Source organism: Jaculus jaculus, chromosome 11 (genome assembly GCF_020740685.1).
Source record: "Jaculus jaculus isolate mJacJac1 chromosome 11, mJacJac1.mat.Y.cur, whole genome shotgun sequence".
Taxonomy (NCBI): Eukaryota; Metazoa; Chordata; class Mammalia; order Rodentia; family Dipodidae; genus Jaculus; species Jaculus jaculus.
Window position 1 is genome coordinate 90,595,947 of NC_059112.1, and position 27,020 is coordinate 90,622,966.

Genomic DNA, 27,020 nt, shown 5'->3' on the forward strand with positions numbered 1-27,020 from the left:
CGTGAATTCCAGGTCAGCCTGGTCTAGAATGAGACCCTACCTTAGGGAAAACCAAAGCCAATAATAATAATAGCAATAATAATAATAATAATAATAATCAGGCTAGGGGAAATGTTCATTGAATCCTGATCTTGATGTCAGGGTTGGAGCTGACGGTATGCTAGCTTTTATTTATGGCTTCAAAGCCCTAAATTTGCTAACCTGGTGTGATCCAACCTTCAGAGGAACCACATTGGCTCAGAAAACCCAAGCGATGTGTTTCGATTTTTGGTGGAAGAACGTATTCAGTGCTGTCAGACGCGGAAAGTCCGCTACACGGAGAGGGTGGATTACCTGATGCAGTTACCGGTGGCCCTGGAGGCAGCGACCAACAAGGGTAACAGTCCCCCATGTGTCTTCTGGTGGGGGAGGGGACTGCCATAGGGAGAAAGAGCTCAGCTTCTACCCACTGCAAATGAACTTCAGACGCATGTGCCACTTTGTAAATCTGGCTTATTTATGAGTACTGGGGAACCGAACATGTGTCCTTGGGCGTCACAGGCAAGTACATTAACCACTAAGCCATCTCTGCAGACTTGAGAGACATCTACTGATGTTAGATATTCAACTGGTCTCATGAAATAATCCAGCTTTACATCTGTATTTTTTGAGGGCAGCTCTCTAGGAAGAGAAATTGTGGCAGGGCTCTTTGTTGGAGCATGTCCCTTTAGGAGGGTTTCTGGACTTTGGAAGGTGTAGCCCTTCCTTTCTCGTTGCTGGGATAGAATGCTTGATCAGAAGAAGCTTATGGGAGGGAAGAGTTTATTTTAGCTGACGGTTTCAAGGGGCAAGCTTCATCATGGCAGGGAAAGTGTAGGCAGGCAGCTGGTGCATGCCATCTTGTCACAGCCCCAGGAGGGACATAATCACAGTGAGCTGGCTTTGAACACCCAGTAAGCTTGACTGATCAATCTCAAAGTCAACCCTCAGTGACACACCTCTTTCAGCAAGGCTCTGCCTCCCAAAGGCTCCACCTGCTGGGGACTGAGCATGAGTTAGTCATCAACACTGGAGGCTCTGGGGGACATTTTACATTCAGTTCACCACAGAAGGTTAAACAAAGCAGAGGCTCCGCCACGTTAACATCTCCTCCAGTTGGTTTGATCTGATTCTTCCCAGGCATGATTATGTCATGTGCATGATCTGAAACGAGCTCATAGTCTTTTGTCAGTCTCAGAGAAACAGCCAAAAAGTATGACTAACTCCGTGCAGCCTGTCAGAGCGAAGACAGCCCCAAGAGGTGCCTGGGGCAGGCTTCTGTGGAACCCTGAACGCAACCCAGTCCTGAGGCCTTCCTGGAAAATTGTCCCGAAGGGTGTAGGGATCTCATTTAAGAAAAGAAAAACTGTTGCAAGGTCCCTTCCTTTCCTCTTAGATGAACTGATCGCCTATGAATTAACCAGAAGGGAGGCAGAAGCAAACAGAAGACCCCTTCCTGAGCTGGTGCGAGCCAGGATACCATTTAGTGCCTGCCTTCAGGCCTTTTCTGAACCAGAAAACGTGGACGATTTCTGGAGCAGCGCCCTGCAGGCCAAGTCAGCAGGGGTCAAGTGAGTATAAGTTAAGCTGGGCTGCGGCCAGAGCGGTGGGGACGGGGGAAGGGGATTATGGAATTCTTTGGGTGCACGCATGCCTGCCTTACGAGTGTCTGATGAATTACGATGTAGACAGCCTCACTGTCACACATTTCACCTGGTAAGACCTGTCCTGTAGCCAAAAAGACAGGCTTATGATTAGTATTGTGTGTTTGGGTGGGAAGTGCCCTTTTGGAATATGTAAGATTTTGGTTTCATCCTCAAATTGATCTTCTCTTCTTTTTCTTTCCTTTTTTTGCTAAGAGGGTTGCCCACATGGCAAGAATGGTTTTATTTTTAATTTTGTTTTCACTTATTTCCTTCTTTTTCTCCCTCCCTCCATCCATCCCTCCTCCTGCTTTTCTTTCTTTCTTTCTTTCTTTCTTTCTTTCTTTCTTTCTTTCTTTCTTTCTTTCTCCTTCTTCCATTCCTTCCTTTCTTCCTCCTTCCCTCTCTCTTTCTTCTTCCCTTCCTTTCCTCCTTCCTTCCTTCCTTCTTTCTTTCCTTCCTTTCTTCCTTCCTTAGTTTTTCTTTCTGTTGTATAATGTGGTGTGTGTATGTGTGTGTGTGTGTGTGTGTGTGTGTGTGTGTGTGTGTGTGTGTGTTTGTGGTGTGGTGTGGTACTCCATATGCTTGCCTGCAGCTGGAGCTGAATATCCTATTCCATTGCTCCTCCACCTGGTCATGTTTGGAACTGGAGTCTCTTTTACCGATTCTGGAACTTGTGAGGCTGTGTCAAGTCTCAGGTCTCTGCTCCCTTGTGGGGCTGGGGTAAAGGCGTGCATGCTCACACCCAGCTGTTTACATGGGATCTTGAGATTCAAACTCTGGTGGTCTCAGGCCTCCTCAGGCCCTCATGCTTGTTGCAGGAAGCATACTTCTACTGAGTCATCTCTCCAACCCACAAGAACGACTACTGGTGAAGAAAGTATAAAGCGACGTACGGCAGCCTTCAGTCCTTACACGCTGCCGAGCTAGCTTTGAATGCACAGTGAAGATCTGGTTTAGAACTTGGTTGATCATCTCCCTGCTTGAAGATGTCTGGGGCATGATGCCATGTCAGCCTGAGCTGCTAAGCATTTCTCAGAGTTGCTGCTGAGGCCTTATAGTCAGGAGAATCTCACGTTCCTATTGTGAGGCTGACAATCAAGCACAGTATTCTCCTCTTGACCCCTGAACTGATTTGACACGGTCAGCCCTTGCTGGCACACTTTGAACTCTGCGCTGTGCTTGCAATGGGGAGAGAGGAACGTGAGACTGTGTGAATGTCGGCTATGCTCGTCCTTTCCTTGCCGTATTCCACTTGCCTTTTTTTCTGGTGGCATCTATTTTGTCCTCTTACTTTTATTTTCCAGTGCTGGGGATGGAACCCAGGGCCCCATACATGCTGAACAAGTGCTCTACCACTGAGTACTTTCCCCCAGATCGTAAAAGCTTGGTCCTGCAAATTTTACTACTTCTAAATATTCTTGGGCCCTTTGGTTTGAGGCTGAGCTCGAGCTCTCGGCGGACACAAAGAGGAATGGAGGATGGGGAGCTGTGGCTGCCTGGGCTTTACTGCAGCCTCACTTTCAGTCAAGCCCCAATTGTTCATTATCTGAGGAACCCTCCCTTGGGATTCTGCTTGTTTCACATTGCAGACGTCAAATGTCAAACAATAGGAAAACAGAACAATTTATTTAAAAAAAATCTCTAGGCTGGGGATGTATCTCAGTGTAGACTGCTTATCTAGTGTGCATGAGATTATGAGTTTAATTTCTTACATTGTAAAATGCAAACAAACAAAAACAGCCCCTCCCCCAAAAAAACAAGAACATAAAAATGTAACAATACTAAAAAAAAAAAAATCAAAGCAGCCATATTTCCTTAAATATTTCAGTTGAAAATTACTAGTAGTTCAGTTATCAGCTGTGTGCCTTTAAGTAATCTTGTCCCCCAGGCCTGCTGAGCTGTGGTCTGGTATGGGGTGTGTGTGTGTGTGTGTTTGTGTTGTCTTTGCAGGTGACAGTGAGCTGCAGGCTAAGTGTGAGGAACACATGCCACTGGAGCTTAGAGATGTCGGTGGATAGTTAGCGGCTTACATACCATATTTGTGGTGAAAACAGCCTCCTAAGCCAGTGACCCTGGACACTGGGCCTTTCCCCTCTGTGTTTTTATTACGGTTCTATGTGTTTTTATTACGGTTCTAGGAGCTTGGAGGTATGGTGGGATTAGAAGCCCAGAAAGCCCGATCTCATTCTATTGCATAGTTGGTGCAGTCAGCTTCTCCTTGCTGGGACAAATATCCAGCCAGATACAGCTTATGGGGAGGAAAGGGCTTTATTTCAGGCTGATAGCATCTAGGGAAAGTTTCATCAATGGCAGAAGCTGGTTCACTCTGTCATACATCAGCATAGCATGGAGAGAAAAACCAACACGAGCAAACATGAATGGCCAGAGATCCAACTGCTTTGAACGTACCTAGTAGTTCTATACTCCCTTCTAAATACACCTTGGGGTTGGACTCCAAGATCTGCCCCCACCCCGTGACATGTGGAATTGTAAGCTCATTTTTTTTTCATTTTTATTTATTTATTTGAGAGCAACAGACAGAGAGAGAAGGGGTGGGGGAGAGAGAGAGAGAGAGAGAGAGAGAGAGAGAGAGAGAGAAAGAGTGGGCATTCCAGGGCTTCAAGCCACTGCAAACTAATTCCAGATGCGTGTGCCCCCTTGTGCATCTGGCTAACGTGGGTCCTGGGGAATCGAGCCTCGAACTGGGGTCTTTAGGCTTCACAGGCAAGCACTTAACTGCTAAGCCATCTCTCCAGTCTCCGTATTACACATTTCTATTGCCAGGCCCTGAGTTAAGCACTTACCATCAGTTCTTTTTTTTTTTTTTTTTTTAACCATCAGTTCTTAAAATTACCAGTTTTGTCATTGTTCTTTGAAGTGGGGTCTTGCTATGTAGCCTAACTTCCTATCTGTTCTCACATTTAATCCTCTGATTAAGTGAGGGAGGTCCTGTTAGTCTCTCATTTTAGAGATGAGGAAATAGAAGAAGCTATTGGCTAGTAAATGGTGGGCCTGAGTGGGTTGTCCCTGCCTGAGCTCAGGTTAGACCTCTAATCCCCACTTTGAATATTTTATTTATTTATTTATTTGACAGAGAGAGAGATAGAGGAAGAGAGAGAGAGAGAGAGAGAGAGAGAGAGAGAGAGAGAGAGAGAGAATGGCTGTACCAGGGCCTCCAGTCATTGCAAACGGATTCCAGACATGTGTGCCCCCTTGTGCATCTGGCTAACATGGGTCCTGGAGAATTGAACCTGGGTCTTTTGGCTTTGCAGGCAAATGCCTTAACTGCTAAGCCATCCCTCCAGCCCTCTAATCCCCACTTTGTTAAAGTAGGACCTCCACATCCATCATCATGCTTTAACCTCATAGGCACATGCGTCTTGTCTCTTAGGTTTCCCATACTATTTTTGGCAAAACAGTGAATTTATAAAAGTTCTTTGTGTTCTCTAGCAATATAGGCTGTGAGTTGGCCTAAATTTGGTTAATGTAAGGCCTTGAACTTTCCTTTTGTTAAACTCAGAAAAGACCAGAGAGACACACACACACACACACAAAACATGTCCTAAAGAACTTGGTGCTGGGTGTGGTGGTGCATGCCTGTGATCTCTAGCCCTTGGGAGGCTGAGACAGGGGGATGATGAGTGTATAGTCAGCCTGGCCTACATAGACATTTTGAGGCCAGCCTGGGCTACATAGTGAAACCCTATCTCAAAAACCAAAACCATGAAACTGAGCTGATAACCTCCTCCATGTAGACCAGCTGACAAAAAGCTGGAAGAAGCCATTCTACATGTAGTTCAATGGGAGAGAGAAATCACCAGTGAAGATACTCAACAGTGGACACTGCAAGCCTTATATTTTGCCAGCCAGGACAAATGAGCCAATGGGTGCAATAGTGGCATGTCTGTCATGGTGGAAACCAACTGCCCTCTAATTAGACTGGAGGCTTGCTTCATGGGAGGGAATACATACCAGATACTGAAAACTTAGAACAGGGTTAGTCATGAGCCCTAGGGGTGTAACATCTGCTGCTGTCAGGGTAAATGTTTATACTATGCTTATCAAACTGCCCAGTAAGCACTTCTCTTAATGTTCATACCCATATATTAATGCTACTCTCACTTTTGGTAGAGAACCTTCTCTTTTCAAATGGCAGTGACCTTGGGATGACTCAGAAGGCATCATGGTGCTGAAAAGAAGTGACAGGAGTGCTCAGCACTGTAATATCTCTATCACACCTTCCAAGGCTCAGGGTCTGTTGCAGAAGAGGTGATAGAAAGAATGTAAGAGTCAAAGGAAGGGTAGGACTCCTTACAACGTGCTCTCCCCAGACACAAAATGGTCTGGATATCCATGACCTCACAGTGCCTGACACTACCTACACAAAACCATCATAATAGGAGGAACAGATCATGACATCAAACTAAAAGAGAAACTGAGAGGGGGAGGGGATATGATGGAGAAAGGAGTTTCAAAGGAGAAAGTGGGGGAGGGAGGGAGGGCATTATCATGGGATATTGTTTACAATATGATGGAGAAAGGAGTTTCAAAGGAGAACGTGGGGGGAGGGAGGGAGGGCATTATCACGGGATATTGTTTATAATCATGGAAGTTATTAACAAAAAATAAGAAAAAAAAAAATCAAACCAACCAAACAAAAACAACCAAAGGCAAAAATGACCCTTCCTTTAAGTGAGCCTGACAGACCATGTCTGGGAGACTCTTTGGAACATTCATTCATTCACTCAGCAAATACTGCATACTCTAGGCAGAGAGCTGGACAAGATCCCACTTCTGCCTTGAACTGCTCACTGTTATGGGGTAGGGGCAGGTAGATATTTTTCCCTTTCTTCTTTGGCATTTTGGAGCGAGCCGCATGGTGTGAGCTTTGGAGGATAGACTTTATAGGCCAGTTGGTATGTGACCTTGGCCAAATGACCTCTCCTCTCTGTGTTGCTCCCGGTCTTCCTTATGGATACATTAGAGACAAAGGGAGTGCTCTATTTATAGAGCTGGGATGGGGAGCAAGAGAATTAAGCTGCCTAAAGTGTTTTGCACAGTACCTGAAACAGCTGTTATTATCATCATTTTTATCTTTCCTTTTTTTTTTTTTGTTTGCCTTGGATCATATGATATTTTAAAAGCTTTTCTTGACAACCTCCATACCACACAATATACCATGATCATAATCCCCTCCCATCACCTTCTCTTTCCCTCTTCCAGATTTCTACTGAATCCTTTCTTCTCAACTATTCTGTCTTCTATTTTTAAAATATCTTTGTTTTTAATTTTTGTTTTAAACTAATTTATTTTATTTTATTTTCTTAAAAATTTTTAAAAAGTTTTTATTCATTTATTTGAGAGCAACACAGAGAGAAAGAGGTAGATAGATAGAGAGAGAGAATGGGCGCGCCAGGGCTTCCAGCCTCTGCAAACGAACTCCAGACGCGTGCGCCCCCTTGTGCATCTGGCTAACGTGGGTCCTGGGGAATTGAGCCTCGAACCAGGGTCCTCAGGCTTCACAGGCAAGCACTTAACCGCTAAGCCAGTTCTCTAGCCCTTGACCTAATTTATTTTTATTTGAGACAGAAAGTGAGAAAGGAAGGGTGGGGGGGGGAGAGAGAGAGAGAGAGAGAGAGAGAGAGAGAGAGAAAGGGAGGGAGGGAGAAAGAGAAAGAATGGGTGCACGAGGGACTCTAGTTACTGCAAACGAAGTCTAGACACATGGGCCACCTTGTGCATCTGACTTACATGGGACCTGGAAAATTGAACCTGGGTCCTTAGGCTTCATAGGCAAGCGCCTAAACTGCTAAGTCATCTCTCCAGCGCTCTTCTGTTTTGATGTCCTCATTTTCCCTCCTATTATTCAGGTCTTGTGTAGGTAATGCCAGCCACTGTGAGGCCATGAGTGCCACAGCCACTTTGTCTGGAAGAAAGTATTTCAAGATAGTCCTTCCTTCCTTTGGCTGTTACAGTCTTTCTGCCACCTCTTCCACAGTGGTCCCTGAGCCTTGGAGGGTGTGATAGAGATGTCTCACTTAGTGCTGAGCACTCTACTGTCACTTTTTCTCAGCACTTTAATGAATTTTTGAGTTTTCCAGTGGTCACTGCCATCTGAAAAGAGAAGCTTCTCTAACTGTAGCAGACAGATTCAGGTTCTCTGAGATGAACTTCTAGATCAGGCACAGTTATGGAGGAAGGGATATTTATTGAAGCTTACAGATCCAGGGGAAGTTCCATAATGGCAGAAGAAGCTGGCCTGCTTTCACAGGCCCAAGGAGAGAGAAAGAGAGAGAGAGAGAAAGAGAGAGAGAGAGAGAGAGAGAGAGAGAGAGAGAGAGAGAGAGAGAGAAGGAGGGAGGGAGGGAGAGAAAAGTACAAGCCTAAAGGTCAAAAGCCACAGCACACTTCAGGAACCCCAGCTAGGCACACTTTGCATATCTTTAGATTGAAATCTCAAACCCACCATCACACCTTAAGATCCACCCAGTGACACTGCCTCCAGCCAGGTGGCTGCAGATGCAAACTACAAACAACTGAATATATTGGGGGCCATCTATTCTATTCAGACCACCACACTAACCAAAAGTGAAAGTAGCATTAATATATGGGCATCAACGTAATTGTTTGGAGGGTAGTTTAGTGATCATAATATATCCACTTACCTAGACAATAGTTAGTAGTTTACCCCTCTAGGGTTTATGACTGCCTTAGGCATAGGATTTTGATTAGATTTTCAGAGATAAAAAAGTATCATATATTTGAATGTGGTTGATTAGTTATATTTTTGGCATATTTAGTATGATAAATGATTTTTTTAACTTGTTAGATTTTCAATACTCTAGACAATCTTAATAATTTTAGGAGAAATAGCATGCATCTTTTTTTTTTTTTTTTTTTTTGGTTTTTCAAGGTAGGATCTCATTCTGGCCTAGGCTGACCTGGAATTACCTGTGTAGTCTCACGGTGGCCTCAAACTCACAGCAGTCTTCCTACCTCTGCCTTCCCAAGTGCTGGGAATAAAGGCATGCACCATCACGTCCGGCTTCTTCATAGTATTTTTGACTTGACTGTAGCCCGTGAATAATTAACTTATTAAATTATGTAATAGATTGTCAGTACCTGTCTTGTCAGAACTGTCCTAAATTGTTTATTTTCCTATAACTGTTTTGTTTTATTTTTGAGGTAAGGTCTCACTCTAGCCCAGGCTGACCTGGAATTCATTATGTGGTCTCCGGTTGGCCTTGAACTTGCAGTGATCCTCCTACCTCTGCCTCCTGAGTGCTGGGATTAAAGGTGTGCGCCACCATGCCTGACTTCTATAACTTTTTGAAGTTTGGTATCCATTCAGTCTTTTTGGTTGATTTATATTTTGGTAGTCTTTACTAAACATGCATAGCTTCCCAGGAAAAATTATAATTCCACAGATTAATTTTAAAAATAAAAATGTGGCCGGGCGTGGTGGCGCACGCCTTTAATCCCAGCACTCGGGAGGCAGAGGTAGGAGGATTGCCATGAGTTCGAGGCCATCCTGAGACTCCATAATGAATTCCAGGCCAGCCTGGGCTAGAGTGAAACCCTACCTCGAAAAATAAAAAAAATAATGTATGCCAAGAATTATTTATTTATATTTGTTTCCCTTTTTGATTCATAATTTATGACTAAGTTGGATTTAACCATCAATTTGATATCTTCAAATTGCATTAATATATAAAAATACTATTACTTTTGTTAATACCTTGAATAGATACCAGTTGCTACATATATGATTCAACTTAAGACCCTACGGAGGGTTAAAAAATGAATAAAGTAAGCCAGGCGTGGTGGCACATGCCTTTAATCCCAGCACTCAGGAGGCAGAGCTAGGAGAATTGTTATAGGTTTGAGATCACCCTGAGACTACATAGTGAATTCCAGGTCAGCCTGGGCTAGAGCGAGACCCTACCTTGAAAAACAAAAACAAACTAACAAAAAGAATGAAGAATCTACCATGCCTCCATGTCTTCATGTACTCTTAGTTATTCACGACACAGTGAAGTGTTAAGTTATCCTTCCTGCCCACCTCCTGCCGCAACCTCAGATGGACCCGCTACGCTGAGCGTGGGGTGACTGGATGAAACCTCACTGGTGCTGAGCACAGAGTAACCACAGATCTCAGGCCTTCCACATCACCATTTGCACATCATTGAACTCCTGATGACTTTCCCCAGATTTTATGTTAATATAAGAAAAGAAGGTCAGAAAAGCAACACTTTTTACTATAGTTGCAAAGGTCATTAACAGAAGTTCAACTTTGTTGAGTTTTGGTCAAACTGAAGACTTAAATAAGAATGATGTTTATTACTATACATCAGATAATTGTAAAACCTAAATGGAGGTCATAGAAAATTCCAGAAAGAGAACCAGGATAAGCCCAGATCAGTTTCTTAGTATAGCAAAGCCCTTGTTTCCCTCCCTCCCTCAAAATATAGACCTCACTGTAGCTCAGGCTGACCTAGAACTCCCTCTGTAGCTGTTGGTTGGCTTTGAACTCGCAGTGATCCTCCTACTTCTCAAAGCATGCGTCACCGCACCCAGCTCTCAGCTCTTATTTTCTGAAGTTTCCGTGTATCACTGCCCGTACCTTCTACTGTCCTTGTGAGCAGACTTGGGATACAGTGAGGTTGTATGACTTGATTGGTAAAAGCCATAGCAATTCCTTAGGTCTATACACTTCTTTATAGTTTGGCAAAGAGGTTTACATTATTTTGTGAATATGTCTCTGGAAGTCGGTACATTGGTAAATACGTTTTTATAATGTAGAAACATATTCTCGGGAGGGCCAATGATTTGCCCAGATTTCAGTGAACTAAGGAGCTTCTCCAAGACTCAAATCCCCATCTCTCTGCCCTGTGCTATGTTTTCTCTTTCACACTAGAGGGCAGCAACGCATTGGCTTTGGCTTTTGAATTCTGGGGAAAGAAGTATTCCAGATACAAATCAGTGGCTCAGATCCAAAAAGCTTAGAGTTCAGAATCTTTCATTTCATAGACTGAACTTGTCTATGGCTAATCTTTACGTAACCTAGTCCGACAATCAAATAGAAATGATTGGTTCAAAGATGACCAGTGGGGACTGAATAAACTGTCACAGGGGTATGGAATTTGGTATACATACTGAACATTCAGTCCGTGTGCAGAACTGACAAAGCCACGACCAGAGAGTTCAGCCTTTCTGAAAGACTGAGGAAAACTCACGATGTTATATACGTGTTTTAGTTTTAATAAAATTTAAGGCTTGCATTTAGAGAGGTTAGATAATTATTCTCTGATAGAGCTACACGTAGGATCTGTGTTACCATGAATTTAGGGGCAGCGGTGCTTAATGAGGCCTCGGAATTTTCAGTAGTAAACCTCAATCAAAGTGCCTGGAAGCATTCCTTGCCCTGGCTCGGTGCTGAAAGACAGAGATTCCTGGTAGGAGTGAGGTGGGTTTTGCAGACACAACAGACATGCTTATGAACAACTACATCTTTTAATATTCTGAATCTCAGCAAGAATTCTAGAAACCCAAATGGAGCGAAAGCACTTTTCAGAAAGATGAAATGTCACAGCACCACAATGATTATGCAATGTCCCCCCCCGTCCCCCCCCCCACTTAACCCTCACCGTACTCTCATAGTCAGCATTTCTTTGTTTTGTGGTGTGTCCAGGAAGTGTGTCGGAGCGAGCGAGCTAGCGAGTGTGTGCACGTGTGCTTGACCTTCTGCTGTTTCCTACCGTCAGGGCAGCCCCTGGAATTGCGATGCGTGCCTCTGACAAAGCTCTGTTTGCTTTGTGAACTGTATTCACCTTTCTTTTTGCCTTGTTTGATTGATCTAATCCCCTTGTGTTTCCCAGAGCGTCTCGCTTTGCCTCATTCCCTGAATACTTGGTAGTGCAGATAAAGAAGTTCACTTTTGGTCTTGACTGGGTTCCCAAAAAGTTTGGTAGGTACCTTTTGCATGCTTTTGTTTAAATGTCAAGCAAGCCATTTAAAGACCATAGCATGTGAAAGAGGCCCTGTAGCTAGCTGGCTGCCACAATTCATTCCATTCCATTCTTTTTTTATTTTTCTTCCCCCCATGACGTCCACCTTTCTGTTGAATCACACAGCCTGCTAACCCACCCCCTCCAGGAAGGAGTTCTGGAATGACAGGTTTTCAGTGTGAAAGCCTGATCCTCATGTTATCTAGTAGGCCACGTTTTCCAGGCATCACTGTGCATCCGGTGAGCCTGAGAGTCCGTTGCTAACAGGCCTAGGTGCCGCTAGTGCTGCTGGCCCAGAGACTGCGCTTACAGTAGCGAGAGCATCTCTTTGTAGCTCTTCTCTGCCTCTTGGGCAGGTAGGTACAGTTAGTGGCATTCATGTAGCTCGTGCCGATGCATTATCACCAATCAAATAGGAATGGTCACGTTGAATGGTTGAAAGGGGTATGTGGTCAGAGCTTCATGGGGCTTTCTTCTTGCTCATTTGAAAGGCTCTTGACCTTTGTGAAAGGCAGTGCGTAGAAACCATTTCTTCCACCAGGATGATGGAATCTGAAGGGCCTTAGGTTAAGCCCAGGGCAGTGGGAGAATGTACAGACAGTTTACTCTCTGTCTGTTCTCAAGCAAGTGCCTTGAACTGTTTGTTGGTCTCTTAAGAGTTTTACGTTTTTGAACACTGATCAGAACAGGAAGATGGAAGGCTTAACAGCAGCCAAGCACCAGTTGAGGGTGACCATGAAAAAGAACGTAAAACCAGAGGGGTGTTTGCTCAGGCCCTGTGTCAGGCCTTGGCTCTTCCTGTGGAGAGAAATTTGGGGACAAGAGTGGGTGCTGGTCACTCTATCTCGGCTGATACTGGAGGAGCCTGGAATTCCTGAGACCGGAAACTGACTCGTTCCAAAGGCTTTGCACTTCTTTCTTTGGATATAGTTTTCTTATTTTCTCTGCCCTTAGAATTTCTTCAAGGGAACAAACATTGGACCAGTTTTCATTGTCTTACTGAATTTTAAGGGGTAACAGGGAGATGCTTAAGGAACCGGGATTTTTCTCTTGAGGAGAGCAATTGTCTTGAATGTGTTGGTCAGAATATATGTTTGGTTTTTCTTGTCCCCTAAAACTTTGTTTTTAAACTTAGCTTTTGTTCTGTGGATTGTTGTTTTATATAGAGTTTCCACGTCTGGCATCATTTGGGGTTGGCATTTTCCTGGTTCTTTTTACTAGCTCTCCAACAGGAGTGCTTGAGTCCACTTTTCATCCTCATCTGGTTGATGTATCACCAGATCTTCACGTCTATCAGGCATTTTGTGTTTGAGTAAGTCAACACAATGGCAGCTGAGCCAAGCTGTTTTTAATCAAGCATTCCTGGGATAGATGCACTAAAAAGTCAGTTAACTGTTTTAGAATTGTCCTCTTTGTTACCTTAGTTAGAATGCACTCAGGACCTGTGATGATCTGAGAAAACAGCATAACCTAGACGTTATCAACACAAGTGTGTAAGGAGAATAACTTGCAGGAAAGAAGCAGAAAGTATTGGGCAGAGAAACTACATAACCAGCTCTCATGGTCTGGCTCAGGCATTGGCACTCTGGGAAAAGACAAGATTGAACTAACAGAATGACATGGATAGGGTGCTCAGGGCTGGGAAGGAAGGGGGCAGTGGGGTTATTGTCGGGTTGTGATATGTCTAGGTAGAAAGTAAAGGCTGGATCCAGGTAGCTGTTATCGTATGAGAACATGCCCCTGCTTCATGGTTTTCAGAATAATCTAGTCATGTAGATGTTAAAATTAAATCATCAAAATCGGAACATGTCAACAGCGTGAGACCATCAAACAGGATAGATCTGGGCCACACGTAGCCTGTTGGTTTGCTAGTCTGTGACCTGTAGCTTAACTGATTTGTTGCAGTCCAGTGTGACATCCTGCCACCCTCTGTCCTTCCCCCAGATCCTCCATTAACCTCTTACAAGTCTTGATGTGCTGTGAAGGGTTCCTTAGCTCTGCCTAGACCCATGCATGCTGTGAGTCTGTGAGGGGCTGATGGTATGCTCTGGAGACTCCAGTGATAGAATGTGTCCTTCTGCAGATGTTTCTATCGATATGCCAGATCTGCTTGATATCAACCACCTCCGAGCCAGGGGCTTGCAGCCGGGAGAGGAGGAGCTTCCGGACATCAGCCCCCCGATTGTCATTCCTGATGACTCAAAAGGTACCATTTCCCCATGGACACACAAGATGGAGTCATAATTGCAACTGAACACTCAAAACACAAAGATCCATTATGAGTACTTGATTTTATTCATTTATCTTTGCATGTGGGGTGTGTGTGTGTGTGTGTGTGTGTGTGTGTGTGCACGTGCGCTTCTCTGTGTATGGGCACAAGTGTATATACAGGCTGATGTTGGTGTCTTCCTCATCAGCTCTCTATTTACTGAGGCATGGTCACTAGAACCCAGAGGTTGTCAATTTGGCTAGTCTAGCTCGCTACTTTGCCCTGGTGACCCATCTTTTTTTTTGTTGGAGAACGACAGACAGGGAGAAAGAGGCAGAGAGAAAGAGACCGAGAGAGAATGGGCACGCCAGGGCCTCCAGCCCCTGCAAACGAACTCCAGACGCCTGCGACCCCTTGTGCATCTGGCAAACGTGGGACCTGGGGAACCGAGCCTTGAACCGGGGTCCTTAGGCTTCACAGGCAAGCGCTTAACCGCTAAGCCAACCCTCCAGCCCTGATCCATCTTTTTCTGCCTCCCCAGCAGTGTTGTAGTCAGCTCCACATTGCTAGAATGAACTTCCAAGCGAACATAGCTTTTGGGAGGAAGGGGTTTACTTTGAGCTTACAGATCCAGAGGATGTTCCATCTAGGGTAGAAGAAATTGGCTCTCATTCATAAATCCGAGGATAGAGAGAGAGAGAGAAAGAGAGAGAGAGACGACCAAACAGCCAGCACCACAAGCAAGCGCAGCCAGAGCTCAGAGTCCTCTCTGCATAGCTTTGAGCTGGAAGTCAAATCTGCTACCAAATACACCTTAGGTTTTGACACAAGGACCCCCCACAGTGATGCCCGTTCCAGTCAGGGGGCTGGAAAACTAAGTTACAAGCTTTAATAAACACTTGCTGTATGGGGGACATGCATTCAAACAACCATGCACAATAAGAACATTGCTGACTCATCTCTTCAGCCCTCATGCTTTTGTTGGTTTGTTTGAGGCCGTCTCCCTATGTATTCTGGATAATCTGAACGAGCTGTGTATCCCAGTCTGGCCTTGGACTTGCCATGATGCGCACTTGCCTCTCTTTGCTTAATGCTGGGACTATAGGTGTGACCACCCCATTCAGTTCTGTTATGAGCAGTTGAAATGGACAGTTTTCAGGTACATTGTCTCTAGGTGTTTTTGGTTGTTGCTTTTTTTGTTGTTGTTGTTTATTTTTATTTATTTATTTGAGAGCAACAGACAGAGAGAGAGTGAGAGAGAGAGAGAGAGAATGGGGGCGCCAGGGCCTCCAGCCACTGTGAACGAACTCCAGATGTGTGCGCCCTCTTGTGCATCTGGCTAACGTGGGTCCTGGGGAACTGAGCCTCAAACTGGGGTTCTTAGGCTTCACAGGCAAGCACTTAACCACTAAGCCATCTCTCCAGCCCTGTTGCTTGTTTTTTTAAATTTATTTTATTTTTGAGGTAGGGTCTCACTCTAGCTCATGCTGACCTGGAATTCACTATGTAATCTCAAGGTGGCCTTGAACTCACGGCGATCCTCCTACCTCTGCCTCCCGAGTGCTGGGATTAAAGGCGTGTGCCACCATACCTGGCTAAGGTCAAGAGTTTTAAAATCAACACACCCAGTTAATTTTCCCTTTTGGTTGTTTAGTGCACTAGCAAGAACCACACAATTCTGTAACCAAGATCCTGCTGGAAGCACTCCTCTTCTCATGTTTCTTCATTCCCCACCTGGGGGAAACAGGACAGTCACAACTAGAGACAATCTGCCAGGCATGGTGGCGCACGCCTTTAATCCCAGCACTCGGGAGGCAGAGGTAGGAGGATCGCCGTGAGTTCAAGGCCACCTTGAGATTACATAGTGAATTCCAGGTCAGCCTGAGCTAGAGTGAGACCCTACCTCTGAAAACAAAACAAAACAAACAGACAAACAAACAAAAAAGCACACCAAAAAAATAACAAAACAAAAAAACTCTTGATCTTGAGTCATGCCATACCACTACAGATTGGTTCTGCTCAAGGCCTTGAACTCCGATGGTTCGTTATGCAAAAGGTAGAAGTTGTTCATGGAGCTGCATGGCTGGTAAAGTTACTAGTCAGTGACTAGTCTGTGTTCAGCCCTAAACATGACATCCAAGACTCGGAGAACCTTGTGCAAGAGAGGTCAAAAGAATGTTAGGAGCAGGAGGATGGGACGTGGGGCTGGGGAATACTGTCTTCTGGATAAAATGTTTCACTCATGAATTCTTAGTAGATGTACTTACTTGCACATTGAGCCTGTCAATATTTCATCATAGATGAGGAAGGAGTCCATGAGACCCCACACCTCTCAGAGTAAATAGTGACTACTGATGGCTTAGTGGTAAAGATGCTTTCTTGCAAAGCCCAAGGTGTCATGGCCTTTAGTGGAGTAGCCACTGGTGGATTGCCCATTCTTCAGTAAATTAACTTCTCTCCCATGATCATGCAGGTGACCCTAATTTAACTTAGTGAGTCAAAACAAAACAAATGAAAGCAAGGAATGGAAGCAGGATGGGGATCTAATGGAGAAAGGAAGGATTTCGTGGGAGGGGAAAGGAAATGAGAGATTGCAATGGGGCTGGGTGAGACTAGAAATGCACTGTAAGCATGTATGTAAGTACCTAAAATGAAATAAAAAAAAATCTTGATGGCATTTTATCAACTTGGTTAGTGATTCATAGTCAGGGAGTCACGTGGGTTTCCTGATCAGCTTGTGGAATTGTTGAGAAATCATAACTTGGACTGGGGATACAGCTCAGTTGGTAAAGTGCTAACCTCACATTCATGAAGACCTGAATTTGATCCCCAGAACCCATATAAAAATGCCAGGTTTGGTGATGTGCCAGTGTTGAGGAGGTGGAGGTAGATAGACTCCTGTGAGTGAGCTCCAGGCCAGTGGTTGACCCTGTCTCAACAAAAGGTAGTGTTCCTGAAGCACAGTGTATTCCCATACATGTAACTGAACACATGAAAACACATTAAAGATAGAGAAATGGGACTGGAGAGATGGCTTAGTGGTTAAGACACTACTAGCCTATGAAGCCTAAGGACCCAGGTTCAATTCCCCAGGACCCATGCAAGCCAGATGCACAAGGGGTCGCATGCGTTTGGAGTTTGTTTGCAATGGCTGGAGGGCCTGGTATGCCTATTCTCTCTCTCTCTTATCTGCTTCTCAGTCTCTCAAATAACTAAGTAAATAAATAGTTTTTTAAAAATAGAGAATAATGCCCCTCCTCTTTTTTTTTTTTTTTCTCTTTCTTTCTTTCTTTTTTTTGAGCTAGGGTCTTACTCTAGCCCAGGCTAAGGTGGAACTCACTCTGTAGCCCCAGGCTGATCTTGATCTTCCTAACTCAGCCTCTTGAGTGTTGGGATCAAAGGCAAGCATGTGCTCCCGTGCCTGGCTGAGTACATGGCATTTTAAACAAAACAGACATGCAAAAAATAGTTGTCTCACCTCTGTAAGTTCAAAAGCACTGCCAGGACAATCCTGGTTTAATTTCTGCTCAGTTATTCAGATGGATTTTTTTTTTTTCATCCTGGTTCTTTTCTCTCTGCCCTTTTCCCTAACCGGTGTGTTCATAGGTAAGTTAGCTAATAGTGATGGAGCATTCTGGGCCCTCATCAAGTCTTCCCATCCGTCCAGCAGCGAGGGTGACCATGTTTAGTAGGAAAGCAAGGTAAGGAGCTCAGGAGGAGCTAGCTTGGATTCAAAACAGACCCGTGTTAGATTATTCTTGAAAGCTAAGTCAAGGCTGAAGTGAGGAGGCGGAGTAGAGCAGGGGACTTCAGCGTGGCACCCTGCACCAGGTGGTTTCTTCAAGGCTCTCAGGAAATGAGATGCATCAGCTGGTGGGAAATTGCTGTACAGGTGGAGGCAGGAGGACCAGAAGTAAATACAGGAATTGAAGTTACTTAGCTCATTGAAATGTTAATTGGGACTCCATGTTTGATGTGCATCTAAAATCTGGCTCATTACTATAGTGACTGTATATGTAGGTGGTGTTCTGGGTGGGGTGTTCAGGAGTGGAAGGCTTTGGGAATGTCTTGGATCTGTGTGTGTGTGTGTGTGTGTGTGTGTGTGTGTGTGTTTGCTCTCTGTGTCTAAAATCCCTTGATGTGACTCACTCTCATTTTCTGACCTGTCCCTTAATTTCCAGGCCGCCTGATGAACCAGTTGATAGACCGTAGGTATCTGTTTAACATGTTTCTGGGTCCTACAATAGTTAGTAGTGTGATATGTTTTTTGTGGTAGTTCAGCAAAGAGGCCTTGCTCTGTTTGGGTGTGCATAGCCTTTCCTGGGTGGGAAAGACACCTGTATGTTAAGCAAGAAGCATAGGTCGATGGCTAATTAATCAGTCCTTACAGCTCAGGAGAATGGTTGTTGACGTGAGAGCCAGTCCGCCTTGGTATAAAGCCCTGGCTTTGCTGTATACGGCTGCGTGACCTAGGATGGTTTCCTTACCATCCTTGTGTGGGTCATAATAGTGCCATTTCTTCTCTCAAACAGTTCAATGTTTAGGAGGCTTAAAAGGAAGTAAAATAGGACTTTTCTTTGCGTTAGTCTGTGGATAAGGGGTGAAGAGTCTTTTTCACATCAGAGTGTCCTGTTGTGTTCTGTAGCCTCCGACATCGATGAATCGTCGGTGATGCAGCTGGCTGAGATGGGCTTTCCTCTGGAAGCTTGCCGGAAGGCCGTGTACTTTACTGGAAACATGGGAGCCGAGGTGGCCTTCAACTGGATCATAGTTCACATGGAGGAGCCAGGTAGGCTTGTTTTCTAGCATACTATATGAACTATAGCATACTGTCTTTGCCCCCTTAAAGTATGCAAATTTCAGCATTAAAAAGACCACTAGATGGGCTGGAGAGATGGCTTAGCGGTTAAGCGCTTGCCTGTGAAGCCTAAGGACCCCGGTTCGAGGCTCGATTCCCTAGGACCCATGTTAGCCAGATGCACAAGGGGGCGCAAGCGTCTGGAGTTCGTTTGCAGTGGCTGGAGGCCCTGGTGCACCCATTCTCTCTCTCATTCTCTGCCTCTTTCTCTCTGTCTGTCGCTCTAAAATAAATAAAATAACAGCAAAAGAAATTTTAAAAAAGACCACTAGAAAGATGTTGGGGCATATTTATAGGTCAGATTTGAAGAAAATCAGAACTAGAAACATGAAATGGAGGCCCTTTCATGAGCTTTTCCTTCTATCTGTTTTATTAAGATATATTCTTATATCTGCCCACTTAAAGTGTACGCTAAAATAGTGTTTAGTCAATTCAGTTAGGCAACCATTATCATCACCTAATTCTAGGCCGATTTTGTCCATCCATTAGGAATATCATAGACATTAGCCATCACTTCCCTTGTTCTTGAATTCTTTAGTCCATGGCAGGCACAAATCTACTCTCTGGGTATCCTACAGTTGTTATGAACGTGTAAACTAGTGTCACAAATACTTATTGCTCTGTTTCCTTTTACAAGTTTTACACCTTTTGGGGCTAGAGAGATGGCTCACCAGTTAAAGGTGCTTGCTTACAAAGCGTGATGGCCTGGTTTGATTCCCCAGATAAATAAATACAATTAAAAACAAATCAAAAAAACAAAAATCATAAAAAGTTTTAGGCCCACATTTAAATCAGTGATCTATTTTTTAAAAATTTTATTTAAGGGCTGAAGAGATGGCTTAGCAGTTAAAGTGTATGCCTGCAAAGCCAAAGGACCTCAGTCCCATTCTCCAGGACCGACGTAAGCAAGATGCACAAGGGGGGTGTGTGTACATGCATCTGGAGTTCGTTTGCAGTGGCTGGATGCCCTCATTCGCCCATTCTCTCTCTCTCTCTCTGTCTCTCTCTGCCTCTTTCTCTCTCACAATCTCAAATAAAAATAAATTCTTATTTAAGAGGGAGAATAAATGGGCATGCAAGGGCCTCCAGCGATTGCAAACAAACTCCTGATGCGCGTACCACTTTGTGCATCTGGCTTTATGTGGGTAATGGGGAATTGAACCTGGATGTTAGGCTTTGCTGGTAAGTGCCTTAAGCACTGAGCCATTTCTCCAGCCCTCTGTGATCTATTTTGAGTTGATTTTGTTTGTGGGGTGAGGTTGGGCACTGTCTTTATTATTTTGTTTCAGACAGCCACTTGTTCTTGCACCATTTGTTGCAAAGACTGTCCTTTCCCCACTGAAAAGTCTAGTTGAAACTGACTTGTTCTGTGGGCTTTCTTTTTTAATTCTTTCTTTTTTTGGGGGGGGGATTTTCAAGGTAGGGTCTCACTCTAGTCCAGGCTGGCCTGGAATTCACTATGTAGTCTCAGGGTGGCCTTGAACTCACAGTGATCCTCCTACCTCTGCCTCCTTGAGTGCTGGGATTAATGGTGTACGCCACTATGCCCGGCCTGTGGGCTTTTTTAATTCTCAGTTTTGTTAAACAGATATTTATGTCTACCCATATGTTAATTCTCTACTATCTTAATTATTGTAACTTTGTAGATATTATTCCTTATTAAGGCTAAAGTGTTGTATAATTCAAGACCAAAAAAAACCAAACCAAAACAAAAAAACAAACAAATTAAAACAGAGCAAGATTTTGAATGTGGTCATTTCCCTTAGACTTTGCTGAACCACTGACCGTATCTGGTTATGGAGGGGCAGCATCCGCTGGAGCCTCTATATTTGGTGCTACTGGATTGGACAACCAACCTCCCGAGGAGATTGTAGCCATCATCACCTCCATGGGATTCCAGCGAACTCAGGCCATACAGGCGCTGCGGGCTACGGTGAGCATGAGGCTGGGGTGCGTGGCTGTGGTTTTGTGAACTCCCTCTTGTCCTGGAGGTGGTTTGCCCCTTTGGCGGTAGTACTGGAGACCTCCCAGGGTCCTTTGGCTATTTTCGGTCACCTTTGTCTGACTCTACCCTTCACCATGGTCGTAAAGACTTACTTGCTCATAATCTGCACAAAGCTAAACTCAGCCGAACAAGGCGACCTTGAGTGAATTTAAGCTTAAGGACATGATAAAGCTGAGGTAAGATGACCAAATTCCGAATGGCTTTAGTGGAGCTCACAGATTTGAACTGGGAGCTTGCTGTCGCCGTAGAGCAAAGAGGGATGCCTGACATCCTGCTTCAGTAAGACAATTCTTTAGGGTGAAAGTGTTTTTTTTGTTTTTTTTTTTTTTATGTTAAGATCTTCAAGAAAGGTATCTTGAAGGTTCTCCTAGGAGACTCTTTGTAGAGAGAAGGATCTCCAGGTGGTGATGAACAACATCCTCTTCTTCAGTGTAACAGTACCCTTCCCTTTGGCATTTTGCACCTGTCATTTTTAGCAGCAGCCTGCAGAAATGAAGAGCTAAGGCTGGTGGGGGTTTGGAGCTGAGGTACTGCTCAGAACCATTTCCAGTGACTCCAGTGACAGGCCTTGGTTGGGACAGTTGAAGTAATGATTGAACCAGAGGGTGTCATTCAGAGGTGCAAGAAACTCATGAATTTGTCCTTCTGCCCTATCTACTTGATATATGGTGCAAGTGGCTAGGCATCAACGAGGTCTCAAGGCCACATTCATAGTCAAAGTGTTCCATTCTACTAGAACAATAACCTGGAAAGAGCCCTGGATTGGATCTTCAGTCACCCGGAGTTTGAAGAGGACGGTGACTTTGTGATTGAGATGGAGAACAATGCCAATGCAAACATCGTGTCAGAGGCCAAGCCAGAAGGCCCCAGAGTCAAGGATGGATGCGGAAGTAAGTTCCTGCCTTAGACATCATCTCAGCGGTCATGAGCATACTTTCTGCTCTTGCTCTTCCTCTCAGCCCTACTTACCCACACCTTTGCCGTCATTCAACATGAGCATGAGCCATCTTCTCATGAATGCTGTGTCTTGCCACATTACCTGGGTGACCATGATTGGATAAAGGCTACTTTCATTCAGAGTCAGGCCACGGGGGTGTGTGTCTGTGTGTATTTCTGTAAATTCAGTGTAAGTTATGGACTTTGTCTATTTCTTTTTTGGTGTATTGCTGGGAATTGAACCCAGGGCCTTGTGCATGATGCTAGGCAAGTGTTCTACCACTAAGCTATACAGCAGCAGCCCCATTTTGTTAATTCCTTAGAGGTTTAAATTTCTTCGTGGCAGCATTTGTTTTCATGATGGAATTTTTTTTAATCCTCATTCTTCCTTTTTAAAAAACTTGTTCATGAGAGAGAGAGAGAGGGAGAGAGGAGAGGAGAGAGAATGAATGAGAATGGGCACACTAGGGCCTCTAGCCACTGCAAAAGAATTGCAGACCCAGGTACCACCTTGTGCCTCTGGCTTACGTGGGTCCTGGGGCATTGAACCTGGGTCCTTTGGCTTTGCAGGCAAATACTTTAACCACCAAGCCATTTTTCCAGCCGCCTGTGGAATGTTTTGAGCAATGGAAAGCCATCTCAGCTCATGGAGTCTGTCATTTTAGCAGGCCAACTGCTAGTGGCTTTCTGAAGAGCTGTTTGAAGATGGTAGGAAGTGGTACCACCAGCAGCCACCCTCTGCCTTTTAGTAGCCGACTATTACATATGACTGTGGATCCCAAGCACTGCTCTAGTCCTCACCACAAATAGTTTCACAGGTGAGAAAAATAGAGAGATGGGGAGAGTAGGTATTTTGCCCAAGGTCATGCAGCTCTTCACATGTGGGTAAGTTCGGACCCAAAACTAATGCTCTTGATATCATGATGTGCTGTCCTCGGGCGGCTGTCATGGCCTGATGTCTAGTTCACTGCAGTCAGACTCCAGCCTCTACCCCTGTACCTACCGTCAGGACACCTGATGCTATGCTTTACTCCAAAATACTCAACTCCCACCTACGCTCTTCTCACCTGCTCCAGATCTTCACCAGGTGAATCGCTTTTGAGAAATACCCTTCCTCCATTACTGCACACTGAAGTCTTTCTGAGTGCTCAGAACTTGGCCATAGATTCCATTTCTCTGGACTTCTGGTAATAATTATCCGAATATTGATGACATTTCCCTTTGTGCCATGTTTAATTGTCCCAGTGGCCCTATGAGGTAGGTATTATTATTATCCCAGATCTACAGACAAAAGCACCAAGACAGAGACAGGAAAGTAGATTGTTCAGATCTCGCAGACAATGTGGTAGAATAAGAATTTCAACTCAGCTGGTGTCTACCCCACACAGCCTGTGCCTGGAGCCACTGAAACACAATGCTTATTCTTATGTTAATGTAGCTATCAATTTGATCTTGTAGTAAAATTATTCATGTGGATCTCTCTGCCTCCCACTGGACTGAGGGCTTATGGAGGGCTGAAGTCATTTTGTGAAACTCATGCTGCCTAACACATAAAAGTATTAAGTAAATAGCACTTGAATTATAGATATTCGTATCACTGCATTTGTTCCTATGGTAATAGAGTTGCAGTGTGCCTACACATTAATGGTCTTACCAGATATAACATTTATATATTGAATGAGAGCAAGAGAAAGAGAAAAGGAGGAGGATGAGGGAAAGCATCCCCTTCTCCTCCCACTCTTTTCCCTCCTTCTCCTCAGAATTTATTCACTGAAAGTATTTTAATCCCAGCTAGGTAAGAATTGATGGGGGTGTAGATTTCTTGACTTCCACATTCATCTAAAGAGTATGGTACTTATGGGGGCTGGAGAGATGGCTTAATGGCTAAAGCACTTGCCTGTGAAGTCCAAGGATCCAGGTTTGATTCCTCAGAACCCACAGAAGCCAGATTTAAAAGGTGATGCATTCATCTGGAATTCATTTGCGGTGGCTGGAGGCTTGGGCACACCCATTCTCTCCTCTCCTGTCCCTTGCAAATAAAAAAAAGAATATGGTATTTCTTTTCAGACATCACCAGCTTTCCCAAAGCGGTATAGGCTATAATGGGCCAGGTCTTCACTGATTCCTGAGCAGGGTTGATTACGGGCTCCATGTCCGTGGCTCACTGCCTCACTGGTTTTTCCATAATGGACTTCCCTTTGGAGATGCTGAGTTCTTTTAGTAGAAGGAATCAACCACAACATGGGGCTGTTTGTTAAGCCACCACGTGTTTGGCTGCAGAAGCAGGCAGGTGTGATGGATAGAGTTCCCTTTCTTCGGAGGGGTGTGAGGGCTAAGGGTCTCTCTCAGATTCACATCATCCTTTCAGGCTTCCTGTACCTCAGGGCCTTGCACAGACATTCTAGGACCTGCTGCATATAAAGTTTCGTCTTTGAACAGGACACCATAATGGTGCTTTCATACGTTCTTGATGACACTGTCGATCAGACCTTGGGATGTGGGTGAGGGTGAGGAGGAAATGCTGTGAGATGTGCTATGAGAAGCCAGATACCAACTGCAGGATAAAAAGGCAGAGGCTGGTGAAAAAAAAAAATCTAATTATAAGAAAACAACAAGGCAGAAACCACAATGATTTGACAAATGCATTTTGAGTCTGATTTTATAGAAGAGTCAATGTTTTGTAAGTAACTTCTCCTGTACTGGGGCTAGCTCATGATAAGTGCTCAATAAACAACTGCATGAATGCAAATGACTGGAGGCAATGCTCTCAGGGCAGGGTTTTTATTTTCTCCCTCTCTCTGTGTGACATGCATATATGGGTGTTGTTGGTGTGTGAGGGTGGGGGCCCTGCAACGCCACAGCGTTCATGTTTGAGGTCCGAGAACAACCACAGCTGCTGGTCCTTGCCTTCACGGTGTTTGCAGCAGGGTCTCTTCTTGTTTTCTGCTGTGCTCACTGGCCTGTGAGCTTTTGGCCCATTCTTCACCTCCGCCTCCCATCTCACTGTAGGAGCACTGGAATTGTAGATGTGCTTGTGGCTTTATGTGGGTTCTGGGGATCTGTACTCAGACCCCCATGCTTGCATGGCAAGCTGTTTACCCACAGAGCCATCTTCCCAGGCCCTCAGAGCAGGTTTGGCCACCTCTGGGGAGTGCTATGTGGAGCGCCTGGTAGGATGTTAAATTGTACATTGCATGAATCTGAAGGAAGGACAAAGTAACTCCTATTCTTGGCTGCATTACGAGTTGTCTCCCTTGCTTTATCTGTCCTTAGAAAAATGACGTTATTTATCTTTGTTATCAACAAAAGGATATATATTTATGTTTATATTATCAACTAGGGAACTACAAGGGATATGAAAGCTGCAAGACCCATTTCCTTCCTCACTAGCATTTTCCTTCTTTCTTTTAAAATATATTTTATTTATTTATTTGAGAAAGAGAAAGACTGGGCGCACCAGGACCTCCAGGCACTGCGAATGAACTCCAGATGCATGTGCCACCTTGTGCCTCTGGCTTACGTGGTCCTGGAGAGTCGAACCTGGGTCCTTTTTCTTTGCAGGCAAGCGCCTTAACTGCTAAGCCATCTCTCCAGCCCTTCACTGGCATTTTTGTCAGAGCAGGGCTGAGGGAAAGTTGTTGTGGACAGAGAGCAAGCTGGGGAAGCTATCTTCATCTTACTTTCATCCAGAGGGAGCTAAGGACACTTAGAGATACCAACTGTTCAAGTTAGGGGGCTGCTTGAGAAAACCCAGCTTACCTCTGGAGACCAGAGTCTTCAGGGTTAGTTCAAGGTGTCTTTGGCTGTCCTCATGTTCTGAGCCCTCACTGTGTGACTGACTGAAGCCCATTTTGCCTGCTGCCCAACATGCCAGTCACTGAAGTACCAGCTTTGCAAAGGCAGTTTACTCCCAAGCTGCCCATAGTCTCCAATCTGCCTCCCTAGTATACAGTTCAGGGATACTTGTGGCCTTAAAGAAATAGGGTGGTCTGAGGCAGGGGCAAGGTGATTTGAGGTAAAGGAATAATGGAGAACTGCTGGGGATACAGTTCATTGTTAGAGTGCTTGCTTCGCATGTGTAAGGCCCTGGGTTCGATCCTCAGTCAAACCAACAAACAAATGCAAAGGGGTTGTTCTGTGCGTATGTGAGCATGCTGTGGCTCCCTATAGCATAGTTGTTCACAACATTGTAGCTTCAGCATCCTCTGAGGGTGGAGTTTCTGGCTTTCTTATTTCAGGGGTGGCTGGTATAGCCAGTGATGCTGGAGATAGAAACTGACGGCTCAGGGACAATAAAAATGAAATGGAGCCAAATATTAGGAATGCACAGTTCAGAGAGAAGGGAGATCGTGCCCGTGAGAGAGATCCAGGCGTGGGTAGTCCTCCTACAGGCCTGGCTACACTCCTCCCGTCAATATTAACCGTTACACAGACATCCTGGCAGGGATAGGGTGTAGTGTTAACAGAGTGTATGGGGTGTTAAGTGAGTCCCCTTTGGGATCTCCAGCAGTCTCATTGTCTCAGTTCGTTTATTCTTACAGACATTTTTGGAGAAGGCATCATGGTTTATGATACAGCTGGGTTCTGTAGGTAAGATTGCTAGGAGAGTGAAGGGGCAGGAAGAAGGTGTACCCCATTAAAAATTTTTTTTGTTCAATTTTTATTTATTTATTTTAGAGTGACAGACATAGAGAGAAAGGCAGATAGAGATGGATAGATAGATAGAGAGAGAGAGAGAGAGAGGAAGAGGAAGAGAATGGGTGTGCCAGGGCCTCCAGCCACTGCAAATGACGCGTGCGCCCCCCTGTGCATCTGGCTAACATGGGTCCTGGGGAATCGAGCCTCGAATTGGGGTCCTTAGGCTTCACAGACAAGTGCTTAACCACTATGCCATCTCTCCAGCCTAAGTGTACCCCATTTTGAATGGGTAACGAGTCATGAGTTAAGGCCTTAGGAGTGCATCTGGTCTTTTCAAGGGACCGTATCAATGATCCAACAATAATTACCATATATCCAGTGCAGCTCCAGAGTGCCCTTGACATAAGCGTACTCTTAAACAATTACATCTACTAACGCTTACTGAGCAGTAGTCGTATCTCATAAGGGCACGGCACGTTAGCCAGCCTGCAGTCAAAACTGTGGTGGCTTGAATGCAAAATGTCCCCCATAGAGTCAGGTGTTTTGAACACTTCATCCCTAGTTAGTGCCGTTTGGGAAATTTGCAGAGCCTCGCTGGGGGACGCACACCACTGCAGGCAGGCCCTGGGGTTTTATCATCTAGCCCCCACTCTTCGTTATTTCTCTACTTCCTGTCTATAAAGGGGACTGTGGCTACCCATCC

At 44.8% G+C, this 27,020-nt stretch overlaps 1 protein-coding gene across 2 annotated transcripts in view; it reads left to right on the forward strand.

Moving 5' to 3' along the window:
• The window catches only part of Usp13 (ubiquitin specific peptidase 13), a 122,222-nt gene that overhangs the window by 85,694 nt on the left and 9,508 nt on the right, over positions 1-27,020 (forward strand). For both annotated transcript variants that reach the window (XM_045161512.1, XM_045161513.1), the window contains exons 12-19: positions 223-376; positions 1,415-1,589; positions 11,543-11,631; positions 13,755-13,877; positions 18,062-18,088; positions 18,526-18,669; positions 20,505-20,671; positions 21,480-21,633. In XM_045161512.1, the coding sequence (XP_045017447.1) occupies positions 223-376; positions 1,415-1,589; positions 11,543-11,631; positions 13,755-13,877; positions 18,062-18,088; positions 18,526-18,669; positions 20,505-20,671; positions 21,480-21,633 (1,033 nt within the window). The remainder of the gene's footprint in view (positions 1-222; positions 377-1,414; positions 1,590-11,542; positions 11,632-13,754; positions 13,878-18,061; positions 18,089-18,525; positions 18,670-20,504; positions 20,672-21,479; positions 21,634-27,020) is intronic.